Source organism: Lontra canadensis, unplaced genomic scaffold, assembly GCF_010015895.1.
Source record: "Lontra canadensis isolate GAN:19392208 unplaced genomic scaffold, GSC_riverotter_1.0 scaffold35, whole genome shotgun sequence".
Classification (NCBI taxonomy): Eukaryota; Metazoa; Chordata; class Mammalia; order Carnivora; family Mustelidae; genus Lontra; species Lontra canadensis.
The window spans coordinates 7,805,375-7,828,150 of NW_022631029.1; the positions used below are offsets into that span (position 1 = coordinate 7,805,375).

The 22,776-nt window shown below is 42.2% G+C and overlaps 1 protein-coding gene across 1 annotated transcript in view; it reads left to right on the forward strand.

Annotated features, from left to right (window-relative positions):
• IHO1 (interactor of HORMAD1 1) overlaps nt 1-19,751 on the forward strand; it is a 35,889-nt gene extending 16,138 nt beyond the window's left edge. The window contains exons 6-10 of the mRNA XM_032868037.1: nt 10,551-10,599; nt 10,786-10,873; nt 17,527-17,630; nt 17,975-19,251; nt 19,677-19,751. Of these exons, the coding sequence (XP_032723928.1) occupies nt 10,551-10,599; nt 10,786-10,873; nt 17,527-17,630; nt 17,975-19,123 (1,390 nt within the window). The 3' untranslated portion in view covers nt 19,124-19,251; nt 19,677-19,751. The remainder of the gene's footprint in view (nt 1-10,550; nt 10,600-10,785; nt 10,874-17,526; nt 17,631-17,974; nt 19,252-19,676) is intronic.
• The last annotated feature ends 3,025 nt before the right edge of the window (nt 19,752-22,776 follow it).

Sequence of the window (22,776 nt, forward strand, 5' to 3'; positions counted from 1 at the left end):
ACATGGGTGAATCTCAAAGACACTATGCTGAGTGAAAAAAATCAGTCCAAAAGTTATATGCCATATGACTCCATTTACATGACATTCTGAGAAAGACAAAACTATAGAGATGGTGAATAGATCAGTGATTACGGGGTTTAGGATGTAGGCTGGACTTCACCACAAAGGGGCAGCATGAAGGTTTTCTTTGAATACTGCCCTCCTTATTGTGGTAATGTTTACATGAACCCTGAATTTGTGTCAAAACTCAGAATTGTGTACATACATATGCAATTTTTACTTACAAAATTTTACTTACAAAAACATACGTACAAATTTTAACTTAAAAATTTTTTAATGTTAAAAAGTAATTAAAAGATATTAGATGGGTTATGAGTATCAACTACAATTTAAAAAGAGAGTAAAAGATATTGGGTGGCTCATTTTATTAGCTAGGGTTATGTTCAACTGTTTATAACATAATGTACACACTCATAATAACAAAGATTTAAAAAGATAGATGTTTATAAATGCAAAAGTCATCCTGAAGTGTGTAGTCCAGGACTAGAATGGTGGCTCCATGGTTCTCAAGGATTTGGCTCCTTTCAGCACTCTGGTCTCGCATCCCTAAGGTGTGACCCCTGTCCTCCCAGTGCTTGGTGGCTGCTGGAGTTCCAGCTGTTGTCAGAGTTCCAGACAAATGATGGATGAAGGAAAGAAGAAAAGGTATCTTCCTTTCCCTTTAGGACTCTTCTTGAAGTTACATGCTACACTCCTTATACCTCACACTGGCTAAAATTTACTCACATGGTCACACCTAGCTTCAGGGGAGTCTGGGAATGTCATCTATCTGGATGGCAGTGCATCCAGGGAGAAAAAAATCAGGATTCTGATTTCCAAGGAAGAAAATGAGGCCACTTTTACGTTTTTGCAACAGTCTTGCAATTGCTAAGTGCTACCCATCATGGAGAATTCCCCAAACCCAGCCACAAAATTAGTCCACTACAAATTCTGCTGCCCACTAACCCCTGCCCAGAGGATAGTAGACCCTCCCTGCACCCTTTTACCATTCTCCTAGAGGTCTATATTCCTTCTACTGGAGCCACAGCAGCTAGAGAGAGAACTCACAGTTTTTTTCTCCTGACTCCTAGTCTGACAAGTTATGTGTCAAGGAAAGGGCCAGTTCAGGAGAAGCTAAGAAAGCAAACCCCTCTGGCACCCTCAGCCTCTAGCAGAAGAAAGATGCTCTGCTTCCCTCCAAGACTGCTAACCTGAAGAACTACTTAAAAAGAAAAGAGGGTCAGATACAGACCAGCCTAAAATAAAGACTGGACTTTCCACTCTAAATACAAAGTTGTAAATGGTAGAGTAGACGTTGCATCCAAATGCTTTGGAAACCGAGGACAGGCTACCAGCTCTGACTGGGGACATCAGGAAAGACTCCACCCAAAGGGGCACATGTAAACTGAATGGGAGTTTTGGGCAGAGATCTTGGGTCTGTCAGATCCTGAAGTGTGCCTCTTGAATCAGTTTACTCTGTGAACCTCCATTAACAATGGTTTATATAATGGTGCTCTATTTTAAAAAATAAAAATGTATTGTTTCCTATGGACTTAAAAAAAAAAGATTTTATTTATTTATTTGACAGAGAGAGACACAGCAAGAAAGGGAACACAAGCAGGGGGAGCAGGAGAGGGAGAAGCAGGCTCCCTGCTGAGCAAGGAGCCAGATGCAGGGCTCCATCCCAGGACCCTGGGATCATGACCCCAGCCAAAGGCAGATGCTTAACAACTGAGCCACCCAGGTGCCCCTCCTATGGACTATTTTTTAATCTTCTTTTTAGAGTTAATAATCTTTAATGATTATGTTTCTATTCCATATACAAAACAATTTCTAATGATTGCATTGTACTCTATCATGGATTTTTCAGGGAGTTATGTTTTAACTATTTAACACAGTATGAAAGAGTACCACAAATACACAATGGAAAAGGTTAATCTTTTCAACAAATGGTGTTGGAAAAACTGGCTCCATAGGAAAATAATGAAAAGGGACCCTTATCCTATACCATACATAAAAATCAATTCAAAATGGATTAAAGACTTAAACATAAGACTTGAAACTGTAGAACTCCTAGAAGAAAAAATAATATATAGGTAAAATCTTCTTGACATTGGCATTGACCATGATTTCTTGTATATGACATCAAAAGCATAGGCAACAAAACCAAAAATAGGTAAATGGGATAACATCAAACTAAAAATTTCTGCACAGCAAAGGAAGCAATCAACAAAATAAAAAGGCAGCCTACAGAATGGTAAAAAAATTTACAAACCATATATCTAATAAAGGGTTAATAAATATATAAGGAGCTCCTACAGCTCAATAGTGTAAAAACAAATAGCCCAATTAGGGCTATTAATTAACCTTAATTTGGCTAAGTAATTAAGGACAAAGAAACTGAATATACATATATGCAAAGAAGACATACTAATGGCCAACAAGTGTATGAAAAAGGTGCTCAAGATCACTAGACATCAGAGAAATGCAAATCAAAACCACAATGAAATATATCAGGATGGCCATTGTTAAAACACAACTAAGTGTTGGTTAGAATGTGGAGAAAAAGGAACCCTTACATGCTGCTGGTGGGAATGTAAATTGGTGCAGCCCCACTTCTAAGTGTATATTCAAAGGAATTGAAATCAGGATCTCAAAGAGATACCTGCATTACCATATTCATTGCAGCATTCTTTACAATAACCAAGACATGGAGGTAACCTAAGTATCCATCAGTGAGTGAATAAAGAAAACGTGGTGTATATATGATGGAATAGTCTTCAGCCTTAAAAAAGAAGGAAATTCTGTCACTTGTGACAACATAGATGAACCTGGAGGATGTTAGGCTAAATTAAATAAGTCAGACACAGAAAGACAAATACAGTTGACCTTTGAACATCACAGGTTTAAACTGTACAGTTCTACCTACATGTGAATTTTTATAGCACAGTACTGTATTTTATTATTTTCTTTTTTTTTTAAAGATTTTATTTATTTTTTGTCAGAGAGAGAGGGAGAGAGAGAGACCACACACAGGGGGAGAGGCAGGCAGAGAAGGCAGAGGGAGAAGCAGACTCCCGGCAGAGCAAGGAGCCCCATGTGGGACTCGATCCCAGGACTCTGGGATCATGACCTGAGCCGAAGGCAGTGGACTAACCAACTGAGCCACCCAGGCATCCCTGTATTTTATGATTTTCTTAACATTTTCTCTTCTCTAGCTTACTTTATTGTAAGAATACAGTGCATAGTACACATAACATACAAAATTTGTATTAATTGGCTCTTTGTGTTATCAGTTTCTGGTCAACAATAGGCTTTTATGTTTTGGGGAAGTCAAAATTTATATACAGATTTTCAAATGTGTATGTTGGGGGGTCAGCTTCCCTAACCCCTGAGTTGTTCAAGGGCCAACTGTACTATGAAGCCACTTATATGAAGAATGTAAAATAGTTAAATTCAAAGAAGCAGAGTATAGTAGGATGATGTTGCTGGGAACTGGAGTGTGGGACAAATAGGGAGGTATTAATTAAAGGGTACAGAGTTTCAGTTGACACAATATGAATAAATCCTAGAGATCTACTGTACCTCATAGTGCCTATATTTAACAATACAGTATTGTATACTTTAAAATTTGCTAAGATGGTAAATTGTTTTTTAAAGATTTTATTAATTTATTTGACAGAGAGAGACAGCACAAGTAGGCAGAAACAGGCAGGGAGAGAGGGGGAAGCAGGCTCTCCACTGAGCAGAGAGCCCGATGTGGGGCTCGATCCCAGAGGTTTAACCCACTGAGCCACACAGGCGCACTAAGATGGTAAATGTTTTAAGTGTTTTTATCACTACTACTGCTATTAAATAGAGTAAGAGCTTTTGAGGGACGCCTGGGTGGCTCAGTCGGTTAAGCGTCTGCCTTCAGCTCAGGTCATGATCCCAGCGTCCTGGAATCGAGTCCCACATCGGGCTCCTTGCTCAATGGAAGCCTGCTTCTCCTTCTTCCTCTGCCTGCTGCTCCCCTACTTGTGCTCTCTCTCTCTGACAAATAAATAAAAAAATCTTTAAAAAAAAATAGAAAGAAATCTTTTGGAAGTGATGGATATGTTTTCGGAATAGATTGTGGTGATGATTTGATAGTTGTATACTTATTTGATAGTTGTATACTTATCTCCAAACTTGTATACATTAAATGTGTACAGCTTTTTACATGTCAACCTTAATTCAATAAAGTGATTTTAAAAAAATATAGCTTGAATACTAACCAGTCAGAACAAATGCTGACTATAAGCTATTGACACAGCTATGTCCTCGTGCAAGATTGCTGTCAGCTTTGCATGTACTATGATTTATATAAAAACATTGTTATTGGACATCTCAGTAAGCAGAGATTTGATTCAATAAGTTTGATCAAATTTTTTAATAAAGAAGATCACTCAATTTGAGTGGATCTTAAAACCACATTCAAAAACACCACTAGGTAAACTCACTGAAGGTAGGGAGTTGAATTTTTTTTTTATGCATATCACTGAAGCTTATAATCAAGGACCTGTCACAAAGGAAGGCTCAATAAATAGTTGTTGAGGGGCGCCTGGGTGGCTCAGTCGGTTAAGTGTCTGCCTTCAGCTCAGGTCATGATCCCAGGGTCCTGGGATCAAGTCCAGCATGGGTCTCCTTGCTCAGCAAGAAGCCTGCTTCTCACCCTCTCTCTCCCCTTGCTTGCATTCCTTCTCTCACTGTGTCTCTCTCTGTCAAATAAATAAAATCTTAAAAAAAAAGTTGTTGAAAAAATGAGTGGATTTTCAAAGCAAAATAATTCACTAACATTGGACAGTACAGAAATTACCTCCATTCTTAAAAACAGATTGTGTGTGTGTGTGTGTGTGTGTGTGTGTTTTAGTACAGATAAACAATTTCCTAATTGACTTTTTCTAGAGAAAAGATTAAGTCATAGTTGACTTCCTATGAATCTATACATGATATCAGGTGGGTGGGAAATCTCTACTTTTAAGCAACATTTTTCTATTTTATTTTGTTAAATAATAAAAATGGCTTCCAAACGAACACTGCTTTTTATGGAAGTTTCAATTATCAAGCTTTTAATGTTTTCATTGTTTTGTTTTTTTTTTAAAGATTTTATTTATTAATTTGACAGAGAGAGATCACAAGTAGGCAGAGAGGCAGGCAGAGAGAGAGGAAGGGAAGCAGGCTCCCTGCTGAGCAGAGTGCCCGATGCAGGACTCGATCCCAGGACCCTGAGATCATGACCTGAGCCGAAGGCAGCGGCTTAACCCACTGATCCACCCAGGCGCCCAATGTTTTCATTGTTTATTAAGCATCTTAATTTAAGGACTTTGGGTAAATCAGAACTTAACATTTCAATTTAGACAGGTGGACTCAAGGATTAATAAACAGTTAAGGTAATAGGAGCTATCAGTTATACATAAAACACTTCACTATAGGGACACCTGGGTGGCGCAGTCGATTGAGTGTCTGACTCTTGGTTTTGGCTGGGGTCATGGTCTTCTGGGCCTGAGATCCAGCCCTGCATCAGGCTCTCCACTCAGCACAGAGTCGGCTTAAAGACTCTCTTTCCCTGTCCCTTTGCCTGCCCCCACCTCTCAAAATAAATCTTTTTTAAAAATTTCAATAGGGGCGCCTGGGTGGCTCAGTGGGTTGAGGCCTCTGCCTTTGGCTTGGGTCGTAGTCCGGGGTCTTGGGATCAAGCCCCGAGTCGGGCTCTCTGCTCGGCAGGGGGCTTGCTTCCCCCTCTCTCTCTGCCTGCCTCTCTGCCTACTTGTGATCTCTGTCAAATAAATAAATAAATAAATATTTCAATATAAAATTATATACAAACAGTATTTAATTTGTATAATGTAGTTTTCCCTGTTGGGAACATTGGTTTCTAAATGCACTAATAAGGAGTGAGGTCCTAAGAATAAAGAATCACTCTCAACTGGTGGTATACCATGGTATAACTGGTAGTATAATAGAGTAGGGGCTTTCATGAGCAGCATTTTGGTAGCATTATTAGACTTTAGACATCTTTACATTTTTATTTTTAAAGATTTTATTTCAGAAAGAGAGAGAGTGCTCAAGTGGGGAGAGATAGGTCGAGGGAGAGGGAGAAGCACGGTGTCTGCTGAGCATGGAGCCCAATATGGAGCTTGATCCCAGGACCCTGAGATCATGACCTGAGCCAAAGGCCGACGCTTAACCCACTGAGCCACCCAGGTGTCCCAATTTTTTGTATTTTTTAATCAAAATTTTACAGGTACATATTTTTTATTTTTTAAGGATTTTATTTATTTATTTAGGGAGAGTGAGTGGGAGGAGGGAGAGAAAGGATCTCAAGCAGACTCTGGGCTGAGTGTGGAGCTGGTCATGGGGCTTGATCCATGACCCAAGATGAAGACCTGAGCCAAAATCAAGAGTTGGATGCTCGGGGCGCCTGGGTGGCTCAGTGGGTTAAAGCCTCTGCCTTCGGCTCAGGTCATGATCCCAGGGTTCTGGATCGAGCCCCACGTCGGGCTCTCTGCTCAGTGGGAAGCCTGCCTCCTCCTCCTCTCTCTCTCTCTCTCTCTCTCTGCCTACTTGTGATCTCTGTCTGTCAAATAAATAAATAAAATTAAAAAAAAAAAAAGAGTTGGATGCTCAACCAAGTGAGCCATCCAGGCTTTCCATACATGTACACAGGTTTTAGAAATATAATTAGGGGGGTGCCTGGGTGGCTCAGTCAGTTGAGCATCTGCCTTTGACCAGGGTCATGATCCTAGGTCCTAAGATCGAGCCCCACATCAGGCTCTCTGCTCAGTGGGGATCCTGCTTCTCCCTCTCTGCCTGCTGCTCTGCCTGCCTGTGCTCTCTCTGTCAAAATAAAATCTTAAAAAAAAAAAAAGCCACATATGCACACACACATACACATACTTTAAAAAAATACGATTAGGGGTGCCTGGGTGGCTCAGTTGGTTAAGCAACTGCCTTTGGCTCCGGTCATGACTCTGGGATTGAGTCTCACATCAGGCTCGTCCTGCTCGGTGGGGAGCCTGCTTCTCCCTCTGCCTCTGTTTGCCACTCCCCCTGCTTGTGCTCTCTGTCAAATAAATAAAATTAAAAAAAAATTAAATTAGGATTATAGTGAAAAACAGCAGGCCTATCTTTCCCCACGTTTAATTCCCTTTTGCTTTTTGCAACCAACTTGCAACCCTTTTAGCTATGCTAGTATTTAGGTCCATATATCTTATGGTATATGCTAGCGAGCTTATATTGTCATTTCTTGATTTTTTTTCAGCTTCAGAGAATGAGTTTCTACCCTGGAATAAGAATTTGCTTCTTGGCCTCCTCCATCATAAACTCTCATCTTCCATCATTTTAGTTAAAATCAGTTTTCATTTGAGATGAAATGAATTCGGCTCAGGTAATGATCCCAGTCACCTGGGATCAAGTCTCACACTGGGCTCCTTGCTCAGTGGGGAGCCTCTTCCTTCCTCTGCCTGCTGTTCCTCCTGCTTGTGCTCTCTCTCTGAAAAAGTCTTTAAAAACAAAAAATCAGTTTTCAATCGTTAAATCCTTATCTAGATATCCTAGAAAAACTATATATATATATATATATATATATATATATATATATATACCATGATTAAATTTTCCTAATGTTAAAAATTACCTTGTTTCCTTTTCTGCTGAGTTTTCTATATAGGAATCACAGTTTATCCCCAAATTCTGCAGCAGAACTAAAAAAGCCCTTGTTTTATTTTTTCTTAAAGATTATGAGAGAAAGAAGGTGTGTGTGTGTGTGCACGCGCGCGCGTGCACGAGAAAGAGAGAGAGAGAGAGAGACAGACACACAGGCAGACAGAGACAGAGAGCATGAGCAGGGCGTACCCAGTGTGGGGCTCAATCCCAGGACCTGGGATCATGATTTGAGCTGAAGGCAGACGTTTAACTGACTGAGCCATCCAGGCACCTCAGAAGCTCCCTTGTTTTATACCCAAACACATCAGAAATTCTTCAGTGTCATTTTCTTCTCAGAGTCATCTTCCTAATTCTGACCTGAACTTAGTACTCTCTTGCTCTGCAGCGCAGCTGTCATCCTGAGTCCTCCCTTCACGATCATCCTAAGCGTTCCTACCCCCCCTCTCCTGCATTCCCACTTCCTCTCCTGTGTTGGATTCTTTGTTACTTTGATCCTATGTCCTTTTTGTTCTTAGTTTCCTCCTTGGATTTGGTGAAACATATATTCCAAAAACTTCCTGACAACAGGTACATGGTACCTAAATAATTTTTTGAGACGTTGCTTATCTGAAATTCTTTATTTTCCCCTCATACTTGATTGCAAACTAGGCTAGATATAGAATTCTAGATTGGAAATTATTTTTCCCAAAAATTTCTAGTTGCTGTCATCACCACATCATTTTATATGTTGCTTTTAAGAGGTCTGTGCCATTCTGAGACCTGATCCTGTATACATCACTTGACTTTTTCTTTCTGCAAGTTTTTAAGGCCTTCCCATTATCCGTAGACTTCCGAAATTTTACAGTAGTGTGCTTTCATTTGGCATGTCATCATCTTTGGGCATCAATGAGTTTCTTTTGACCTATAAACTTGTGGGTTTTTGTTCTGGGAATTTTTCTTCTGTTGTCTTTGAAAATCTATTTTTGTTCTTTCTTCTGAATCTCTAGTTTTGGGTATATATTAAATCTCCTACATTTATCCTTTTTTTTTTCTGTTGATCTATTTTCCATCTCTTTGTATTTTGTTCTATTTTCTGTCCTATTTCCTTAACTGTATCTTCTCTAACTATTCTACTTGTTTCTGCTATTTTTAATTTCTAGATCCCTTTCTTATTCTTTGCTTTTATAATTCAATAGCATTCTTTCTTAATATCCTTAATTTTTTAAAGATTTATTTGTGAAAGAGAGAATGCACATGTGTGCATGTGGGAGCAGGCGGGAGGGCAGAGAGAGAATAAACCAGACTGCCCGCTGAGCCTGGAGCCTGGCACAGTCAACCCCATGACCCTGAGGTTATGGCCTGAGCTGAAATCAAGAGTCAGATGCCAACTGATTGAGCCACACCGGTGCTCCTAACTCATTAGCTGTTTTATTTTAAATATTTATATTGCTTGCCTGGTTTGCCTGGCAATGGTCACAAAAAGTCTATGTTCTCGTTTTTTGTAGCTGGACACTAAAATTTTTCAGGTAATGTCCCAATCTCTTTCATAAAAAGCATAAGGTTTGTAGACCCCTAATGATTCTATAAAATCCTCCTTTTATTTATTTATCTTTTAAAGATTTTATTTATTCGTTTAGAAAGAGAGAGAGCACATGAGGGGCAGAGGCAGGGAGATACTCTTAAGTAGACTCCCCACTGAGCAGGGAACCCCCCCAACATGGGGCTTCCTCCCATGACCCCAAGATCTTGACCCCAAGATCACAACTTGAGCCAAACCAAGAATTGGCTGCTTAACTGACTGAGCTACCTAGCCGCCCCCAAATTCTCCTTTTAAAGTCAAACTGGTGGAGCATCCAAAAGACTTGGTATGAAGAGTAGTCCTATTAGGGTTCACAAACTGGATCTGCATTTATATTGCAAAGAGTGAAGAAACAAAACCTGTAAAAAATTTTAATGGCAATTCATGTCTGAATCTTTTCAAAAGTGGGATATTTATTTGAGGAATAATTGTTATAGTTTCTTTTTCATTAAAAATTAATATTGCTGGGAGTACTTGGTGGCTCAGTTGGTTAAGCTTCCAACTCTTGGTTTTGGCTCAGGTCTTGATCTCCCAGTTGTTAGATCAAGGTCCAGGGCAGGCTCTGCACTTAGCACAGTTTTCTTTGGATTCTTTCTCCCTCTCCCTCTGCTTCTCCCCAGCTTTAAATAAATAAATAAATAAAACCTTGGGGGGCGGTGGAGAGAGACACCTGGGTGTCTCAGTGGGTTAAGCCTCTGACTTTGATTTCTTAGGTCATAATCTCAAAGTCATGAGATGAAGCCAGAGTAGGCTCCATGGTCAGTGGGGAATCTGCCAGAGATTCTCTGTCTCTGTCTCCCTGTCCTGTTCTCTCTCTCAAAATAAATAAATAAAATTTTTTAAAAAAGAAATTAGTATTACTTCCAGAACTATCTCTACCCATTCCTACACTCAAAGAAATAGTCATTAAACTAAAATGTTTCCAGAGTCACTAGCTTCTGAAGCCATTGTTGCTATGAAAATGAAAGCTGGTCTGTTTTACTGTAGTAACCACTTGAGTTGCTAGTATTTGCTTATTTAAGATACATGTAGAGTAAATTTTAAAAAGCAATAAATGGTTTGTTTTGGCAATGGTCAGAAAAAGTCTATGTTTTCATTTTTTTGTAGCTGTACACTAAAATTTTTCAGGGTTGAGTCTCCAAGTCTAATCAAGCACTGTTTTGATGCTCTACCAGGTGAAGTCCTGCCATGTTCATGGAATCAATTTTGTTACATACTTTTTCAGTATTCCACAAGGATTTAATTTCTTTTTTCTCGTTTATTCTAGTGAGACTCTATACAACCTCATTTCGTATATCAGAGAAAGCATTCACAAGGTAAGTAGAACTACATGTCAAAGAATTAGAACATTTTACATTTTAAGAAGTTTACTAATTACATTGACCTTAATTCATATAGGATAGCAGTATTTTAACTACCTTTTTAAAAATCAATGACAATACTCTAAGTTAGGAAAATAAGGCAATGGTCTGTGAATTCATTCTTAATTTGGGGTTGCTTAGTTGCAGACATCTGTGGAAAAGTCTGAGGAACATCTCAGCTCAAAAAGCCAATCTATTTTGGATGGTTTGGAGACCCTGGCCAAGACCTGTGAGTATCTTGTATTTGAGGTTATCAGCAGAGGGCACTAGTGAGCAGTGAACTGAACTTTCTGACCCTACCCATGTTTCTGTCAGGGGTGAGGTTCTACAGTGTTGCAGATGAGATGATGGGTACATTAGGTTAGCCCTGAAGAGATGTGGATCATGCTCAGCTGGGTAGTGGGGCCCACCTAGATGTTGGGAATGTTCCTGGTCCCTAGATACCCTCTGTGAAGCTAATCCTCCACCAGTAATCCCGCTGCCTCGGTAGCTCTGCCAGATTTCTCATCTCACTGCCTCAAGTGAATCAGCAGCATCCCTGAGTCCCTAACGAGTTGCTGGCTGTGCTGTCTATAAAGACATTTTTCCCTTGGGACTTAGAAATAAAGACTGCTCCCTTAAGAGTTAGAAATACTCCAGTCACCTCATCTTCTTCTTGCTGCCTTGGTTTCAATGAGAGCTGTTTTGTAGTGAATCACAGCATCTTTCTCCATTCCAGTTTGTGGTCTGTAAAGTCTCCTGTTCTGCCAATTAGTGATTTATGTTTAGATAAAACCATGGGCCTGGCTCTTACGAAACAGAAGAGTCATAACACTGCTTTTCTTGGGCGGACACCTCTGTAGGACCAGCAGCTTCTCAACTAAACAGCAAGACGATGACGACATCTGCACTTGTTTGGATTTGTCTGTGTGTTTATTTTTTTATTTTAAACAAATTGAAGTCAACTTATTTAAATGCCTTGGAATGGATTGCTCATGATTTACGAAAATTAATGCCTTTGTGTGGTTTAGAAATTAATCTCCGTCTGCCAAAAAGCACTGTACTGTCTGCTGGCTTCCAACCTGGGTATCCCACACACAGGGCAACTGTGCGTCTGTTTGGAAACCCGTTCTGGAAGCCTGGGACTGTTGCCCTCACAAGAAGTAGCAAGACAAAGAGCAGAAGCAAATCAGGAGTGCTTCCTTTGTATAGCATGATGGAGTAACTCATTCGTAAGTGCCTGAGGAAAGCACTCCTTTTGCTTTCTACATTTGAAACTAGGTGAAGTACAAAAAGGAGGATTGCAGGCAGCGAAGGTATGACATTCTTGGCCCATATCAGGGAATGGAAGTGCCCAATCTCCCAGTACAAGATCAAGGCAGAGCGAGGACTAGAACTGGGTCTGGGTTATAGTAGGCAGAGGGATCCTGACCCTTCATCCTGATGGTCCCTTTTTAGAGGATAAGACTCAGGAGAAGGAGCCACATTGATAGGGCAAACAGTAACAAACACTGTGGCATCATATTATTTACAAAGCCAGATAATTTTTTTAAAGATTTTATGTAGGTATGTATTTAAAGATCTTGAACAGGGGGATGCACGGAGAGAGAGGGAGAGAGCAAATCTCCAGCAGACTCCACACTCAGCATGGAGCCTGAGTTGGGATCAAGCAGGCCTTGATCCCAAGACCCTGAAATCATGACCTGAGCTGAAATCAAGAGTCGGATGCTTAACCAACAGCTACCCAGGTGGTCCTGGAAAGCCCGATCATTCTTGAAAATGGTACAAGTGTCCTGTTCAAAGTCATTCCTTTTCTTGGTAAGTAGTGATCAGGATCAGGAAGTTAGTCATTGAAAAAGGAACCAGCCAAATCCTCTATCATCATATGGGCCACTTGTGATCTCTGTCAAATAAATAAACAAAATCTTTAAAAATAAATAAATAAAATAAATTCCATATGAATCAATATGGTAAGGGTAATGATAAATCATAAAAAGAACTATAAGAAAAATGGGCAACGTTTTTATAATTTTGGAGTGGAGAAATGCCTTTCTAAGCAAGGCACATATAATCATTATGAAGAATGAGGTCTATTTTTTTTTAATATATTTATTTATTTGACAGCAGGAGGGATTACAATTAGGAAGAGAGGCAGGCAGAGAGAGGAGGAAAGCAGGCTCCCCGCTGGGCAGGAAGCCCGATATGGGGCTTGATCCCAGGACCCTGAGATCATGACCTGAGCTGAAGACAGATGCTTAACCCACTGAGCCACCCAGGTGCCCCTATTTTTTTTTTAAAGATTTTATTTATTTATTTGACAGACAGAGATCACAAGTAGGCAGAGAGGCAGGCAGAGAGAGAGAGGAGGAAGCAGGCTCTCCGCTGAGCAGGGAGCCCGATGCGGGGCTCGATCCCAGGACCCTGAGATCATGACCTGAGCCGAAGGCAGAGGCTTAACCCACTGAGTCACCCAGGTGCCCCGGAATGAGGTCTATCTTTATGAACCATGTTGAAATGGAAAAAGCTATTCATCATTAAATAGTAACAGCAAGGTGCTGCTTATGTGCACATAATTTACTCCAGGACGCATCTTGTGGAGGACTGTGACCAGTTAGTGAAAATTGGGAAGGCTTTCCCAAAAAAATGGGAGACTCAACAATCTCTTCTTATACATGGAGGCTTCCAGACCTTTCCACAGGCTGTCATCAGCATGGCAGGGAGAGCAAAACTACAGAGTATGTAAATAGAAATGAATAAAAAATTCATCTTCAAAGAAAACAGAGATACAGTCCAGAATATGGAAATGGATTTTAAATGGCATTTTTATAAAACAAGCTAGAAATACCTGATGTTTATGGCCAAAGCAGAAATGAAATGAGCCCTTCTACAAAACACCCATACATATACATACACATGCACACGATCTATAATCTATACATGGATATGCACGTGTATCAATGTATCAGTGCAAAGTTCCAGAAACTGCTCATAATGTTAAATTCCAGAAACTGGAATCAAGGTCTGCATAGGAGAGAATCAGCCAATTTTTCATTGCATACCTTTTTATACTGTTATAGGTTTGAGCTATTTTCTTAAACTTTTTAAAAGGAAAAAGAATAAACTTTGGAAGTAATGAGCTTGATACAAAAGCTCTTGTGAGAAAGAGAAGATCTCAAACATACATTTCCCAGGGGCCAAGGAAAGAATATACGGGGCCACAGATAGATGCTTTCTGAGTACTGAATCTGGAATTGAACAATTTTCTTGCCTTCCCCATTCTCTGCTTTTGTGGTTGGTAATGTTCACTGTTGCTAAGAAACATTGCTATTTAGGAATTCATCTAGGATAGGATAATTACATTTGCTTTCTACTACAAATATCTACAAGGATGTCTGGAAAAATATTTGACTAATTGAGTTTAGGAATAGGAATCCAGTATTTGAAACATAAGTAAACAGCCTTTTTCTAATTGGTTGACATATGGAATTTAACTTTATATTGAGTAATAGAAAATTTGCTTTCTAAAAACTTCTTTTTTTACTGTGGTAAAATATACATAACACAAAATTTATCATTTCTTACTGCTATTTTGCAAGACTACACTGACTTGCCTATTTCAGTCATAACAGGCTCTTTCACTTTGCACTTGCTGTTTTCTCTATCTGAATAACCTTTCCCTAATCTTCGCAGGGCTCGCTCCTTTCAGTCCTGGTTTCACCTTAAATGTCTCCATCTCTGATGACCGTATCTGAAATAAGTGTCCCCCACTCTGTTATTTTTGTGATAACCCCTATCATAGCATTTATTACAGCTTTCACTTATTTATGTATATGTTTATTTACTTTTCATTTTTATTTTTTCCTTTTCAAAACTGCAAAAATTCATGTATGTGGTAGACAGTTTTGTTCAAGATCGTTTCCATGTTCCTAGCACAGTATCTAATAATAATTTTCAGATGAAACTATAAATATCCAAATAATACATTCAAACACATCATGAATTCTTTCTGTTTTATTTTCTCATTAGAGAGTTCTGCCTGGAGCTCATTCTTCCAGCTCCAAACTGGGCAGGTTACTCCTGAGGTCCCAATCCTAGGACTTGTCTTCACCATCATTCTGAGGATCCTCTTTCTTTCATCCTCAGTCTTGGATCCCTTTGTTTCCTGGACTTTGGTTTACACTTGTGTTTGGTGATACACATCTTTCAGTAGCTTTCTGAGAAAAAATATATGGGAGGGAACTTTCTTATACACGCATGTTTGAAAATGTCTTCTATCCCCACATGGGTGTAGAATCCTAGGGGGAAATGCTTTGTCCTCAGAATCTCTAAGGCATAGCTCCATTGTCTTCTATTTTTAATTTGCTTATTGAGATGTTTAATGCCATTTTGCTTCTTGATTCTTTATGTTATCTGGGTACCCCCTACTATCCCTTATAGATATATTTTTTGAGCCTCATGTTTTCCCTTGATATTTTGAGAACCAACTGGAAAAGTGCCATAGACCATATAATTTAGTAACATAGCAGAAATTAACAAAAAAATGAAATGAGAAAAAAAGATGCCATTTATAAATCTAACACAGAAGACAAACTACCCAGGAATAACTTAACAAGGACATGCAACTCACCCATTTTTTTTAATGGCTTCTGGGTTTTATGTCTTGCTTAGAAAGGCCTTCCCCTGCAAAGTTACAATTTACCTCATGTTTCCTTCTTGTACTTTATGATTTACTTAATTATACAAAAATTGTTTATCTAGAACTTATGTTAATGTAAGAAATCTGAAATGTAAGTCTCCTTTTGGAAGGGGATTATGTTTTAAAAAGAAACTGAATAAATCACTTAAGCTTTATTAGATAGCGTGTGTTAAATTCCTGCCCTTGGGCTGACAAGAGAAGACAAAAGAGACAGAATAGTTGAAACATGGGGAACTAACCAAAGCAACTATCAGATTGAGGCAAGGTTTCAAATAAGATTGAGGAGGGTTGTTGTTTTTTTTTGGGGGGGGGGGGGTTTTTTTTCCCCCCCCCCCCCCCGCAAAGATTTTATTTATTTGTCAAAGAGAGAGCACAAGCAGGAGGAGCACCAGACAGCGGGAAAAGCAGACTCCCCGCTGAGCAAGAAGCCTGATGCAGGGCTCAGTCCCAGGACCCCAGGATCGTGACCTGAGCGAAAGACAGACACTTAACTCACTGAGCCACCCAGGCATCCCATAAATTTGAGTTTGATATCCTGTCTTTTCAGTCACCAGATGTCACTCTGATGTTCCTTCCATTTATTGCAAAGAGTTAAGCACTCTCTTGTTGCCAAATTGTTTTTTACCCACCTAAAATGAAAAAAAATTTTGTCAAGAATCTTAGAACGCCCTTTAAATAGTTATGAGAAGATAAAAAGAATATCTGGTGTATTATTCCTGATTATTTATAAATTATACTTGTTATGCATTTAGAATGTATGTGAACTCACAATAGTTTATAGTGTATAGTAGATACTCATCAAATATTTGTTGAATAAATATAAGAGTGTCTTCACATGACCTGCCATTTAGCAAGAGAGAGGCAATAATTGCAACACAATGCGTTACTAAGTGTGTGTGTGTGTGTGTGTGTGTGTGTGTGTGTGTGTGTAAAGTCTCCCTATGCTAAAGAGACAAATCAGTATCAGTCCTGAGTGGTTAGCATTCATGTCACCGGGCTCATTACCGCCCAAATGTAAATAGGGCATAAATAAGTGATGGGTGATGAGTGGTAAGTGCTGGTAGAGCACACACACATCGTGCCAACAGCAGAGAAAAGGAGCCCCCAAGCTAGCCAGGAAGTGCTGTTTTCCAAGGAGGTGACTGCTGAGAGCAGAGGGAAGAACAGGAATTAACCACACTGAGTGGCGCCTGGGTGGCTCAGTCGGTTAAGCATGTACCTTTGACTCAGGTCATGAACCTGGAGTCCCGGGATCAAGCCCTGTGTCAGGCTCCCTGCTCAGTGAGGAGTCTGCTTCTCCCTCTGCCCCTCCCCCTACCCGTGCACTCTCTCTCTCTCTCAGACAAATAAAACCTTAAAAAAAAAAAAAAAAGAATTAGTTGCACTAAAGTGGTGATTGAGGGAAATGGGTAGAGTCTAGAAGGGATAGAAGCATAAGTACTCCAAGGGAACAGCATGCACAAGGCCAACGGTGAGAGAGAGACTGCGTCGGAAACAGACCTCAGCGATGTGGAGGTGGATGGAGAGGGTAAGGGGAAGTGAGCCTGGGTCTTCATGGCCAGTTTAAAGGCTTGGACTTCCGGGGTGCCTGGGTGCCTAAATGGTTGGACATCTGCCTTCAGGTCATGATCTCCTGGTCCTGGGATCGAGCCCCACAGCGGGCTCCCGGCTTGGCGGGGAGTTTTTCTCCCTCTGCCTCTCACCCTGCTTGTGCTCTCTCTGTCTCTTGTCTCTCTCTCTCTCTCAAATGAATAAATAAAATCTTTTGGAAAAATAGAGATTCGGACTTCATCCAGTGGCCAGTGGGGTGCTATTGAAAGTTTCAGTATAGGTTTCAAAGGAGGCATGATCATATCTACGTTCTGAAGAGGTCACTCTGAGGACAGGACCAAAAAGGTAGGCCAAGGAGGAGGTTGGTGCCATCATCTGGGCAGCAGGTTTCAGAGTCCCCAGGAGGTGCTGAGCTTGGGTCTGCCTTGGTCAGAATGTTCTCAGGGAGGAAGGGAAGAAGAGACAGTAAAAGAACCACCCTACTCTGGCTTCCTCTCCTCACCAAGGCTGATCTGGCTGGAGAGGCCTGGACACTAGCCGAGCAGGCTCAGGTGGCGCATGCCAGATTCCAGCTCCTCCCTTTTCGCCATTGTGGGCTGGGCGGGGTAGGGCATGCCATAGTCTTCATGGAGTGATTGTCATTTTTCTGTGTTTAGTGCAAGAGACCGTGCAGGCCCAGAGTGATCTGGTGTTGAAAACGGTGCATGACAAAGGCAACATGGAGCAGGTCATCTTTGAGATACAGAAAAGATTTGAAGCTGTAAGTGTGGATCCCAACCTCTTTCCTCAACTATATTTTTAGCTTTGTCACTAAGACCCAGAGGGACTCCTTTAAAGTCGCATTTTTTTTTTTCCAGCCAAGAGCAGAAGCCAGATAGGTCCCTTGGTAATGGACCAGGGTAGGGGCAACTTCCATCTCTAAGGTTCTCTGGCATGATGGGGACCCAAGGGACCCTACTCCAGAATGTTGCCATGCTTCTTCTGGAAAGCACCCAGCCAGGGACAAGCTTTGGTTCTGCTAGCACATCCTTTGGTTGGTTCCACGTTTCATTGTGCATTCTGAGTTGCAGTGCCTATAACTCTTTTCTCACTGTCTTTCCCTAGAGACAAGCAGAGTTTATAGAAATGAGATCCGACCTGAAGCATCTTGAAGCTTTAGTGGCCCAGCAGAGTAAGGACTTCCAGCAGCTGTGTGAGCAGCTAGGCCAGCTAAATGTGGCCAGTGTCCTGGCAGAGCTGAAGAGATTGATTCCAGTCCCTCAGGTCCCGGGGCATGTGAAAGACAGCACTTCCCAGACCTCACCACCTCTGGCCCAGAGCCTCCATTTCACCAGGCAGGGCAGGTACACTTCTGAGGAGGCAGTTCTGTGGCCGGCTCAGGCCCCCGCTGCCATACAGACTCGGAGTATGGGCTCCCCGCAGCCTGGAGAATTTGGTGTCTATGGTGAGAGAGCAGAAAGCAGTGCTCTCCAAGAAGAGGCTATGCAGCAGGCAGCTGGAACCAGCAGAAGAAACAGGCAAGTCAAGGCCAGGGCTGTGCAGACCAACCGCAGGAACTGGACCGGTCCTAAAACCAGCTCTGAGAACCATGGCTCCAGCTCCCCAGGCCCCAAAGTTCCTGGTGGTAAGGACTGGGTTTCCCAGGGAGCCTCAAGGCTTCTACCCCTGGACTCAAACAAATTCGCAACCAGCATTAAGAACACCTGCCAAAAATGTCAAGCTGAAGGTGTGTCTCCATGTGATCCTCGTGAACAAAGGCTAGTGACTGCACAGAAAAGCAGAACTGTGGAAAGAGGGAGGAAAGGCAAAAAGCAGGCGCCCAGGAAGTCCCAGAGAGGCAGGCTCCGAGCCAGGAAGCAAGAACAAGCCCCTAGCAAAACCTGTGCTTTCATTCCTAAACACCCTCAGCCTCCAGTTTCTGGCCCACAAAGCCCCCCGCTGGAGCAGCAGAAACCCCGTGCTCAACCCCTGCATCTGTGGGGCCCCAGCAGCCCCACAAAGCCAGTCGGCGCTGTTCTGGGAGGAAGAGTCATGCGCAGTAAGGCAGTGAGGGCAGCGCAAGGAGACATCTTACAACTCAGTGGGCTTTCTTCCCAAGACAACAGCCTGCTTGCGACCAGTTCCCAGGGGGACCACCAGATGAGCTGGTTCAGCGACCTCAACCTCGGAAGTTCAGACCCCCCTGTGTGCAAGGAGGCAGGGAAGAGTATGCTCTATGATCTGGGTTTTGATAGCAGTGATGATGGCTTCTGACCCGCCCACAAAATTCTTCAGCTGGTAGCTGATGGGTGGCAGCTGGAAAGACACATGATCCCACACTGAGGCCACCGAACAGCAGCAAGTCCCTGCCGGCAGCGCGCAGGCTCAGAGGCCCTGCTGGGGTCAGTGCAGGATGGGTGCGGGGCTGGCGAAGCAGATCTGGCCTGCTGGGTACCCGGTGCTGCCCGTGACAGGCGTGAGAGCTGCATGCGTCCTTATTTATTGGAGGGAAGTGTGTGAAGACGGTGGTGCGGAGCTGGGCCAGCAGCCTGGGTGCAGGGAATCAGGAGCGGCGTGTGGTTTCGGTGAAAGAGGAGGGCTAGTGGGTGGCAGCAGTGCTCCCACAGAACCGTTGTGTGTAGCAGCATGACTCCCCAACACAACATTTTTGGTCTTCACAGTATTTCCTGCACATAATCAATACTTTTCCAGGCCTCAGTATTTTTTTGTTGTTATTTTTATCCAGTTTTACTGTCAGAGTGCTTGCATTTTTTGATCAGTGGATGTATTACTACAGAACACACTAAATCTGTCCTCTTGCGCACAGAGAAACAGAGAATGTTAAGCTGCCAGTGGAAGAGAGGTGACCCACACCCAACAAATGCCCAGAGGGGCGCTGTACACAAGCCACACAGTCCCGATTTTCTTCTTGGCTGTTTCCCCCCATCCTGTTTTCAACCATTCTTCAAGCAAATGAGAGCATCTAAGGGTCCAGTAATATTTCTGGAGAGCATTGGGCTTATATGAGACTTAGGCTTTCTTACAGAGAGTTTTGAATTTTTGTTATACATATATATTTCTTTTGTAATAAAACATATAAAACATGTAAAAGCATGTTTTTGGGGGGCATCTGGGTGGCTCCGCTGGTTAAGCGTCAGACTCTTTCAGCGCAGGTTGTCCTCTCAGGTTCTGAGACTGAGCCCGGAATGTGGCTGGGCACTGAGCGTGGAGCCTGCTTAAGCTCTTGGTCTCCCTCTGCGCCTCCCCCGACTCATGCTCTCTCTCTCTCAAAAAACCCACAAAAATCCAAAACACTTAAAAGCATGTTTTTTTCATTAAGTTTACTGAAGGGATATCCCATCAACTTAATCAAATGGATAAGAGAGATACCATCTTTTTACCTGTAGTCTTTTCCCAAGATGACTTTGATAAATAACACCCTACTCAGACTGGTTTCTCTTTCTTTATTGTTTGAAAGTAAAAATCCTCACTGGATGGATTGGCTTCCTGAATCTGCTCATTTTCTTGTTTTAATACTCCTTAAATTCAGATTAATTAACATACAGTGTGTCATTAATTGCAGAGGTAGAGTTGAGTGACTCATCAGTTGCATATAACACCCAGCGCTCATTACATCATGTCCCTCCTTAATGCCCCTCACCCAGTTATCCCGTCCCCCCACCCCGTCCCCTCCAGCAACCCTGTTTGTTCCCTAGAGTTAAGAGTCTCTTATGGTTTGTCTCCCGCTCTGATTTTATTTTTCCTTTCCTTCTCCTATGTTCATCTGTTTTGTTTCTGAAATCCTACATATGAGTGAAAGGATATATTTGTCTTTCTCTGACTTACTGCGCTTAGTATAATACCCTCTAGTTCCGTGTCGTTACCCATTTTTAAGGCCGTAGTAAATGACTCTAGGGCCTCTGAGTGGACCATTATAGAAAGCAATGGTTCTTGATTTTTTACTTATTTTTACATTCATTTTCAAGGGGGTGTTTTGCACAAAAGTCTGAGTTTAATTTGCCTTCGACAACTTTGACAGGGATACCAGGCACCAGCCTAAGCTGCTCTTACTCTGGTTTCCAGACCGAGGACATCCTGTGGCCTGTAGCTGGGAGCCACAGGCAATGGCAGCAGCCCTTTCCAAGGCCAAGGGTGTAGACTTGGATTCCCTCTCAGGCTGCCCGGCCTTTTCTCTCCCCGTGAGCCTCACTGGATGTCTCTTTACCCTGCCCTCTGCCAGCCTCTACAGCCTTCCCTACTGGTTTCCTCTGTTTGTGCAAGGAAAGCATGGGAGGAAGGGGCCCAGCCCCGCCATGGGTTCCTTCCAGCCCTTCTCAAACTTGACTACAGGTGGCTGCTGCGTGGTTAGCATAAGGCTTGTAGACCATAGGGGTTTGTATCTGGAAATCTTTTATTACTCTAACTTGAAAAGTTTAATCATTTTGGGGTGCCTGGGTGGCTCAGTTAGTTAAGCAGCTGCCTTCAGCTTAGCAAGGAGCCTACTTCTCCCGCTCCCTCTTCCCCTCCCCCTGCTCGTATTTTCTCTCTCTCAAATAAAATCTTTAAAAAATTAAAAAGAACAGTTTAATCATTTCAACTCAAAGTTGAGAACCTGTTGAGAGAACTCCATTAATATTTATGACTGTGGCCTTCCCATTGAAGGGTCTGTCCAACTCTGAAATGCCAAAGGAGGACCCTCTGTTCTTTGATTCTGCTATGAGTTACGAAATCCTGTATTTCTTCAGAAGTATTTCTTTTTGTGTTATGGAGTCAAAGATCAAGTGACTCAATGTTCTATGAGCTGGGTGTTTTTGTAGAAAGAGCAGTAAATTTATCTCCTAACAAGCCTGGGTTAATTAAAATTACACTGCCTGACTCTGGTAATCATCAGGAAAGGATATTCTGTTTCTTATTTTATTCCTAAGACTTTTTTTTTTTAAACTGTGTTCCTGCCAGATTTGGTGAGCGTGACATAGCCCAGGCACATCCTCAGAGCACACAGCGTTTTTGGCTTTTTGGATGCTGAAAGAGATGTGGCTCCACAGTGGGGGGGAAGGGTGTCGTGGGAGGTCTAGGGACCTAGAGCTCAGAGAGCCACCTAGGGCTGCCTCCCTCTGACAATGACCCCAGCCAACCACATCACCTAATTGTCTTGACATTCAAGTATCAATTTAAATGTCACCTACAGAGAGGTCTTTTTGTGAGCTTTTCTGTAGAAGCTTGCCTTACTCACTGCCCATTGCCTTCCCTTGTTGTAATTTTCTCCCACAGCTCCATCTCAAACAGTGTATTGATGTGCACACCTATGTTTTACTTGCCTTGCTGGGGGTGGTGGGTATAAACCTCGGAAGCAATAACAGCGTCTGCCTCACCCCTGCGGTACCCCCAGCGTCCGGGAGAGTGTCTGACACGAGCAGACACTTGACAAATACTGAGAGCGGAGATTTCTTGCTCGCCATTTGAACAGTTCCCTGCAGCCCTGTCCCAAAGTCAGTTCTCCAGCATCCTCTTGCAACCTCCTTTTTTAGCATTTTGTCTCAGAAGTTCCAAAGGGCTCCTGATGAGGGGTCTCGCGCAGTATGGCCTCTTCTCTCCCCGGCCAGATGCCAGAAACCCTTCTCCACCCAGAGTGCCCAGAATGTAGCCTTTCTGCGCTCAAAAAAAAGATAGTTGCTTCCTACAAGGGTTGAGCAGTTTCGAAAATTTTTTCATGCCAGGCCTTAGGCCAAAACCTTTCATCAAATCAGTCATCTTCCAGCTGGCCGAGCACAGAGAGTCCTTCCCCTCTAAGGCTAGGATTCATTGTCAAGTAGATTTCCTAAGTAAAACTTTGTCTACTCTATAAATATTTATCTGGAACATAAAATATTAACATTCTCCCACATACTCCAGGGAGAAAGCAGATTGCCAGAGCCTCAGACAGTCTT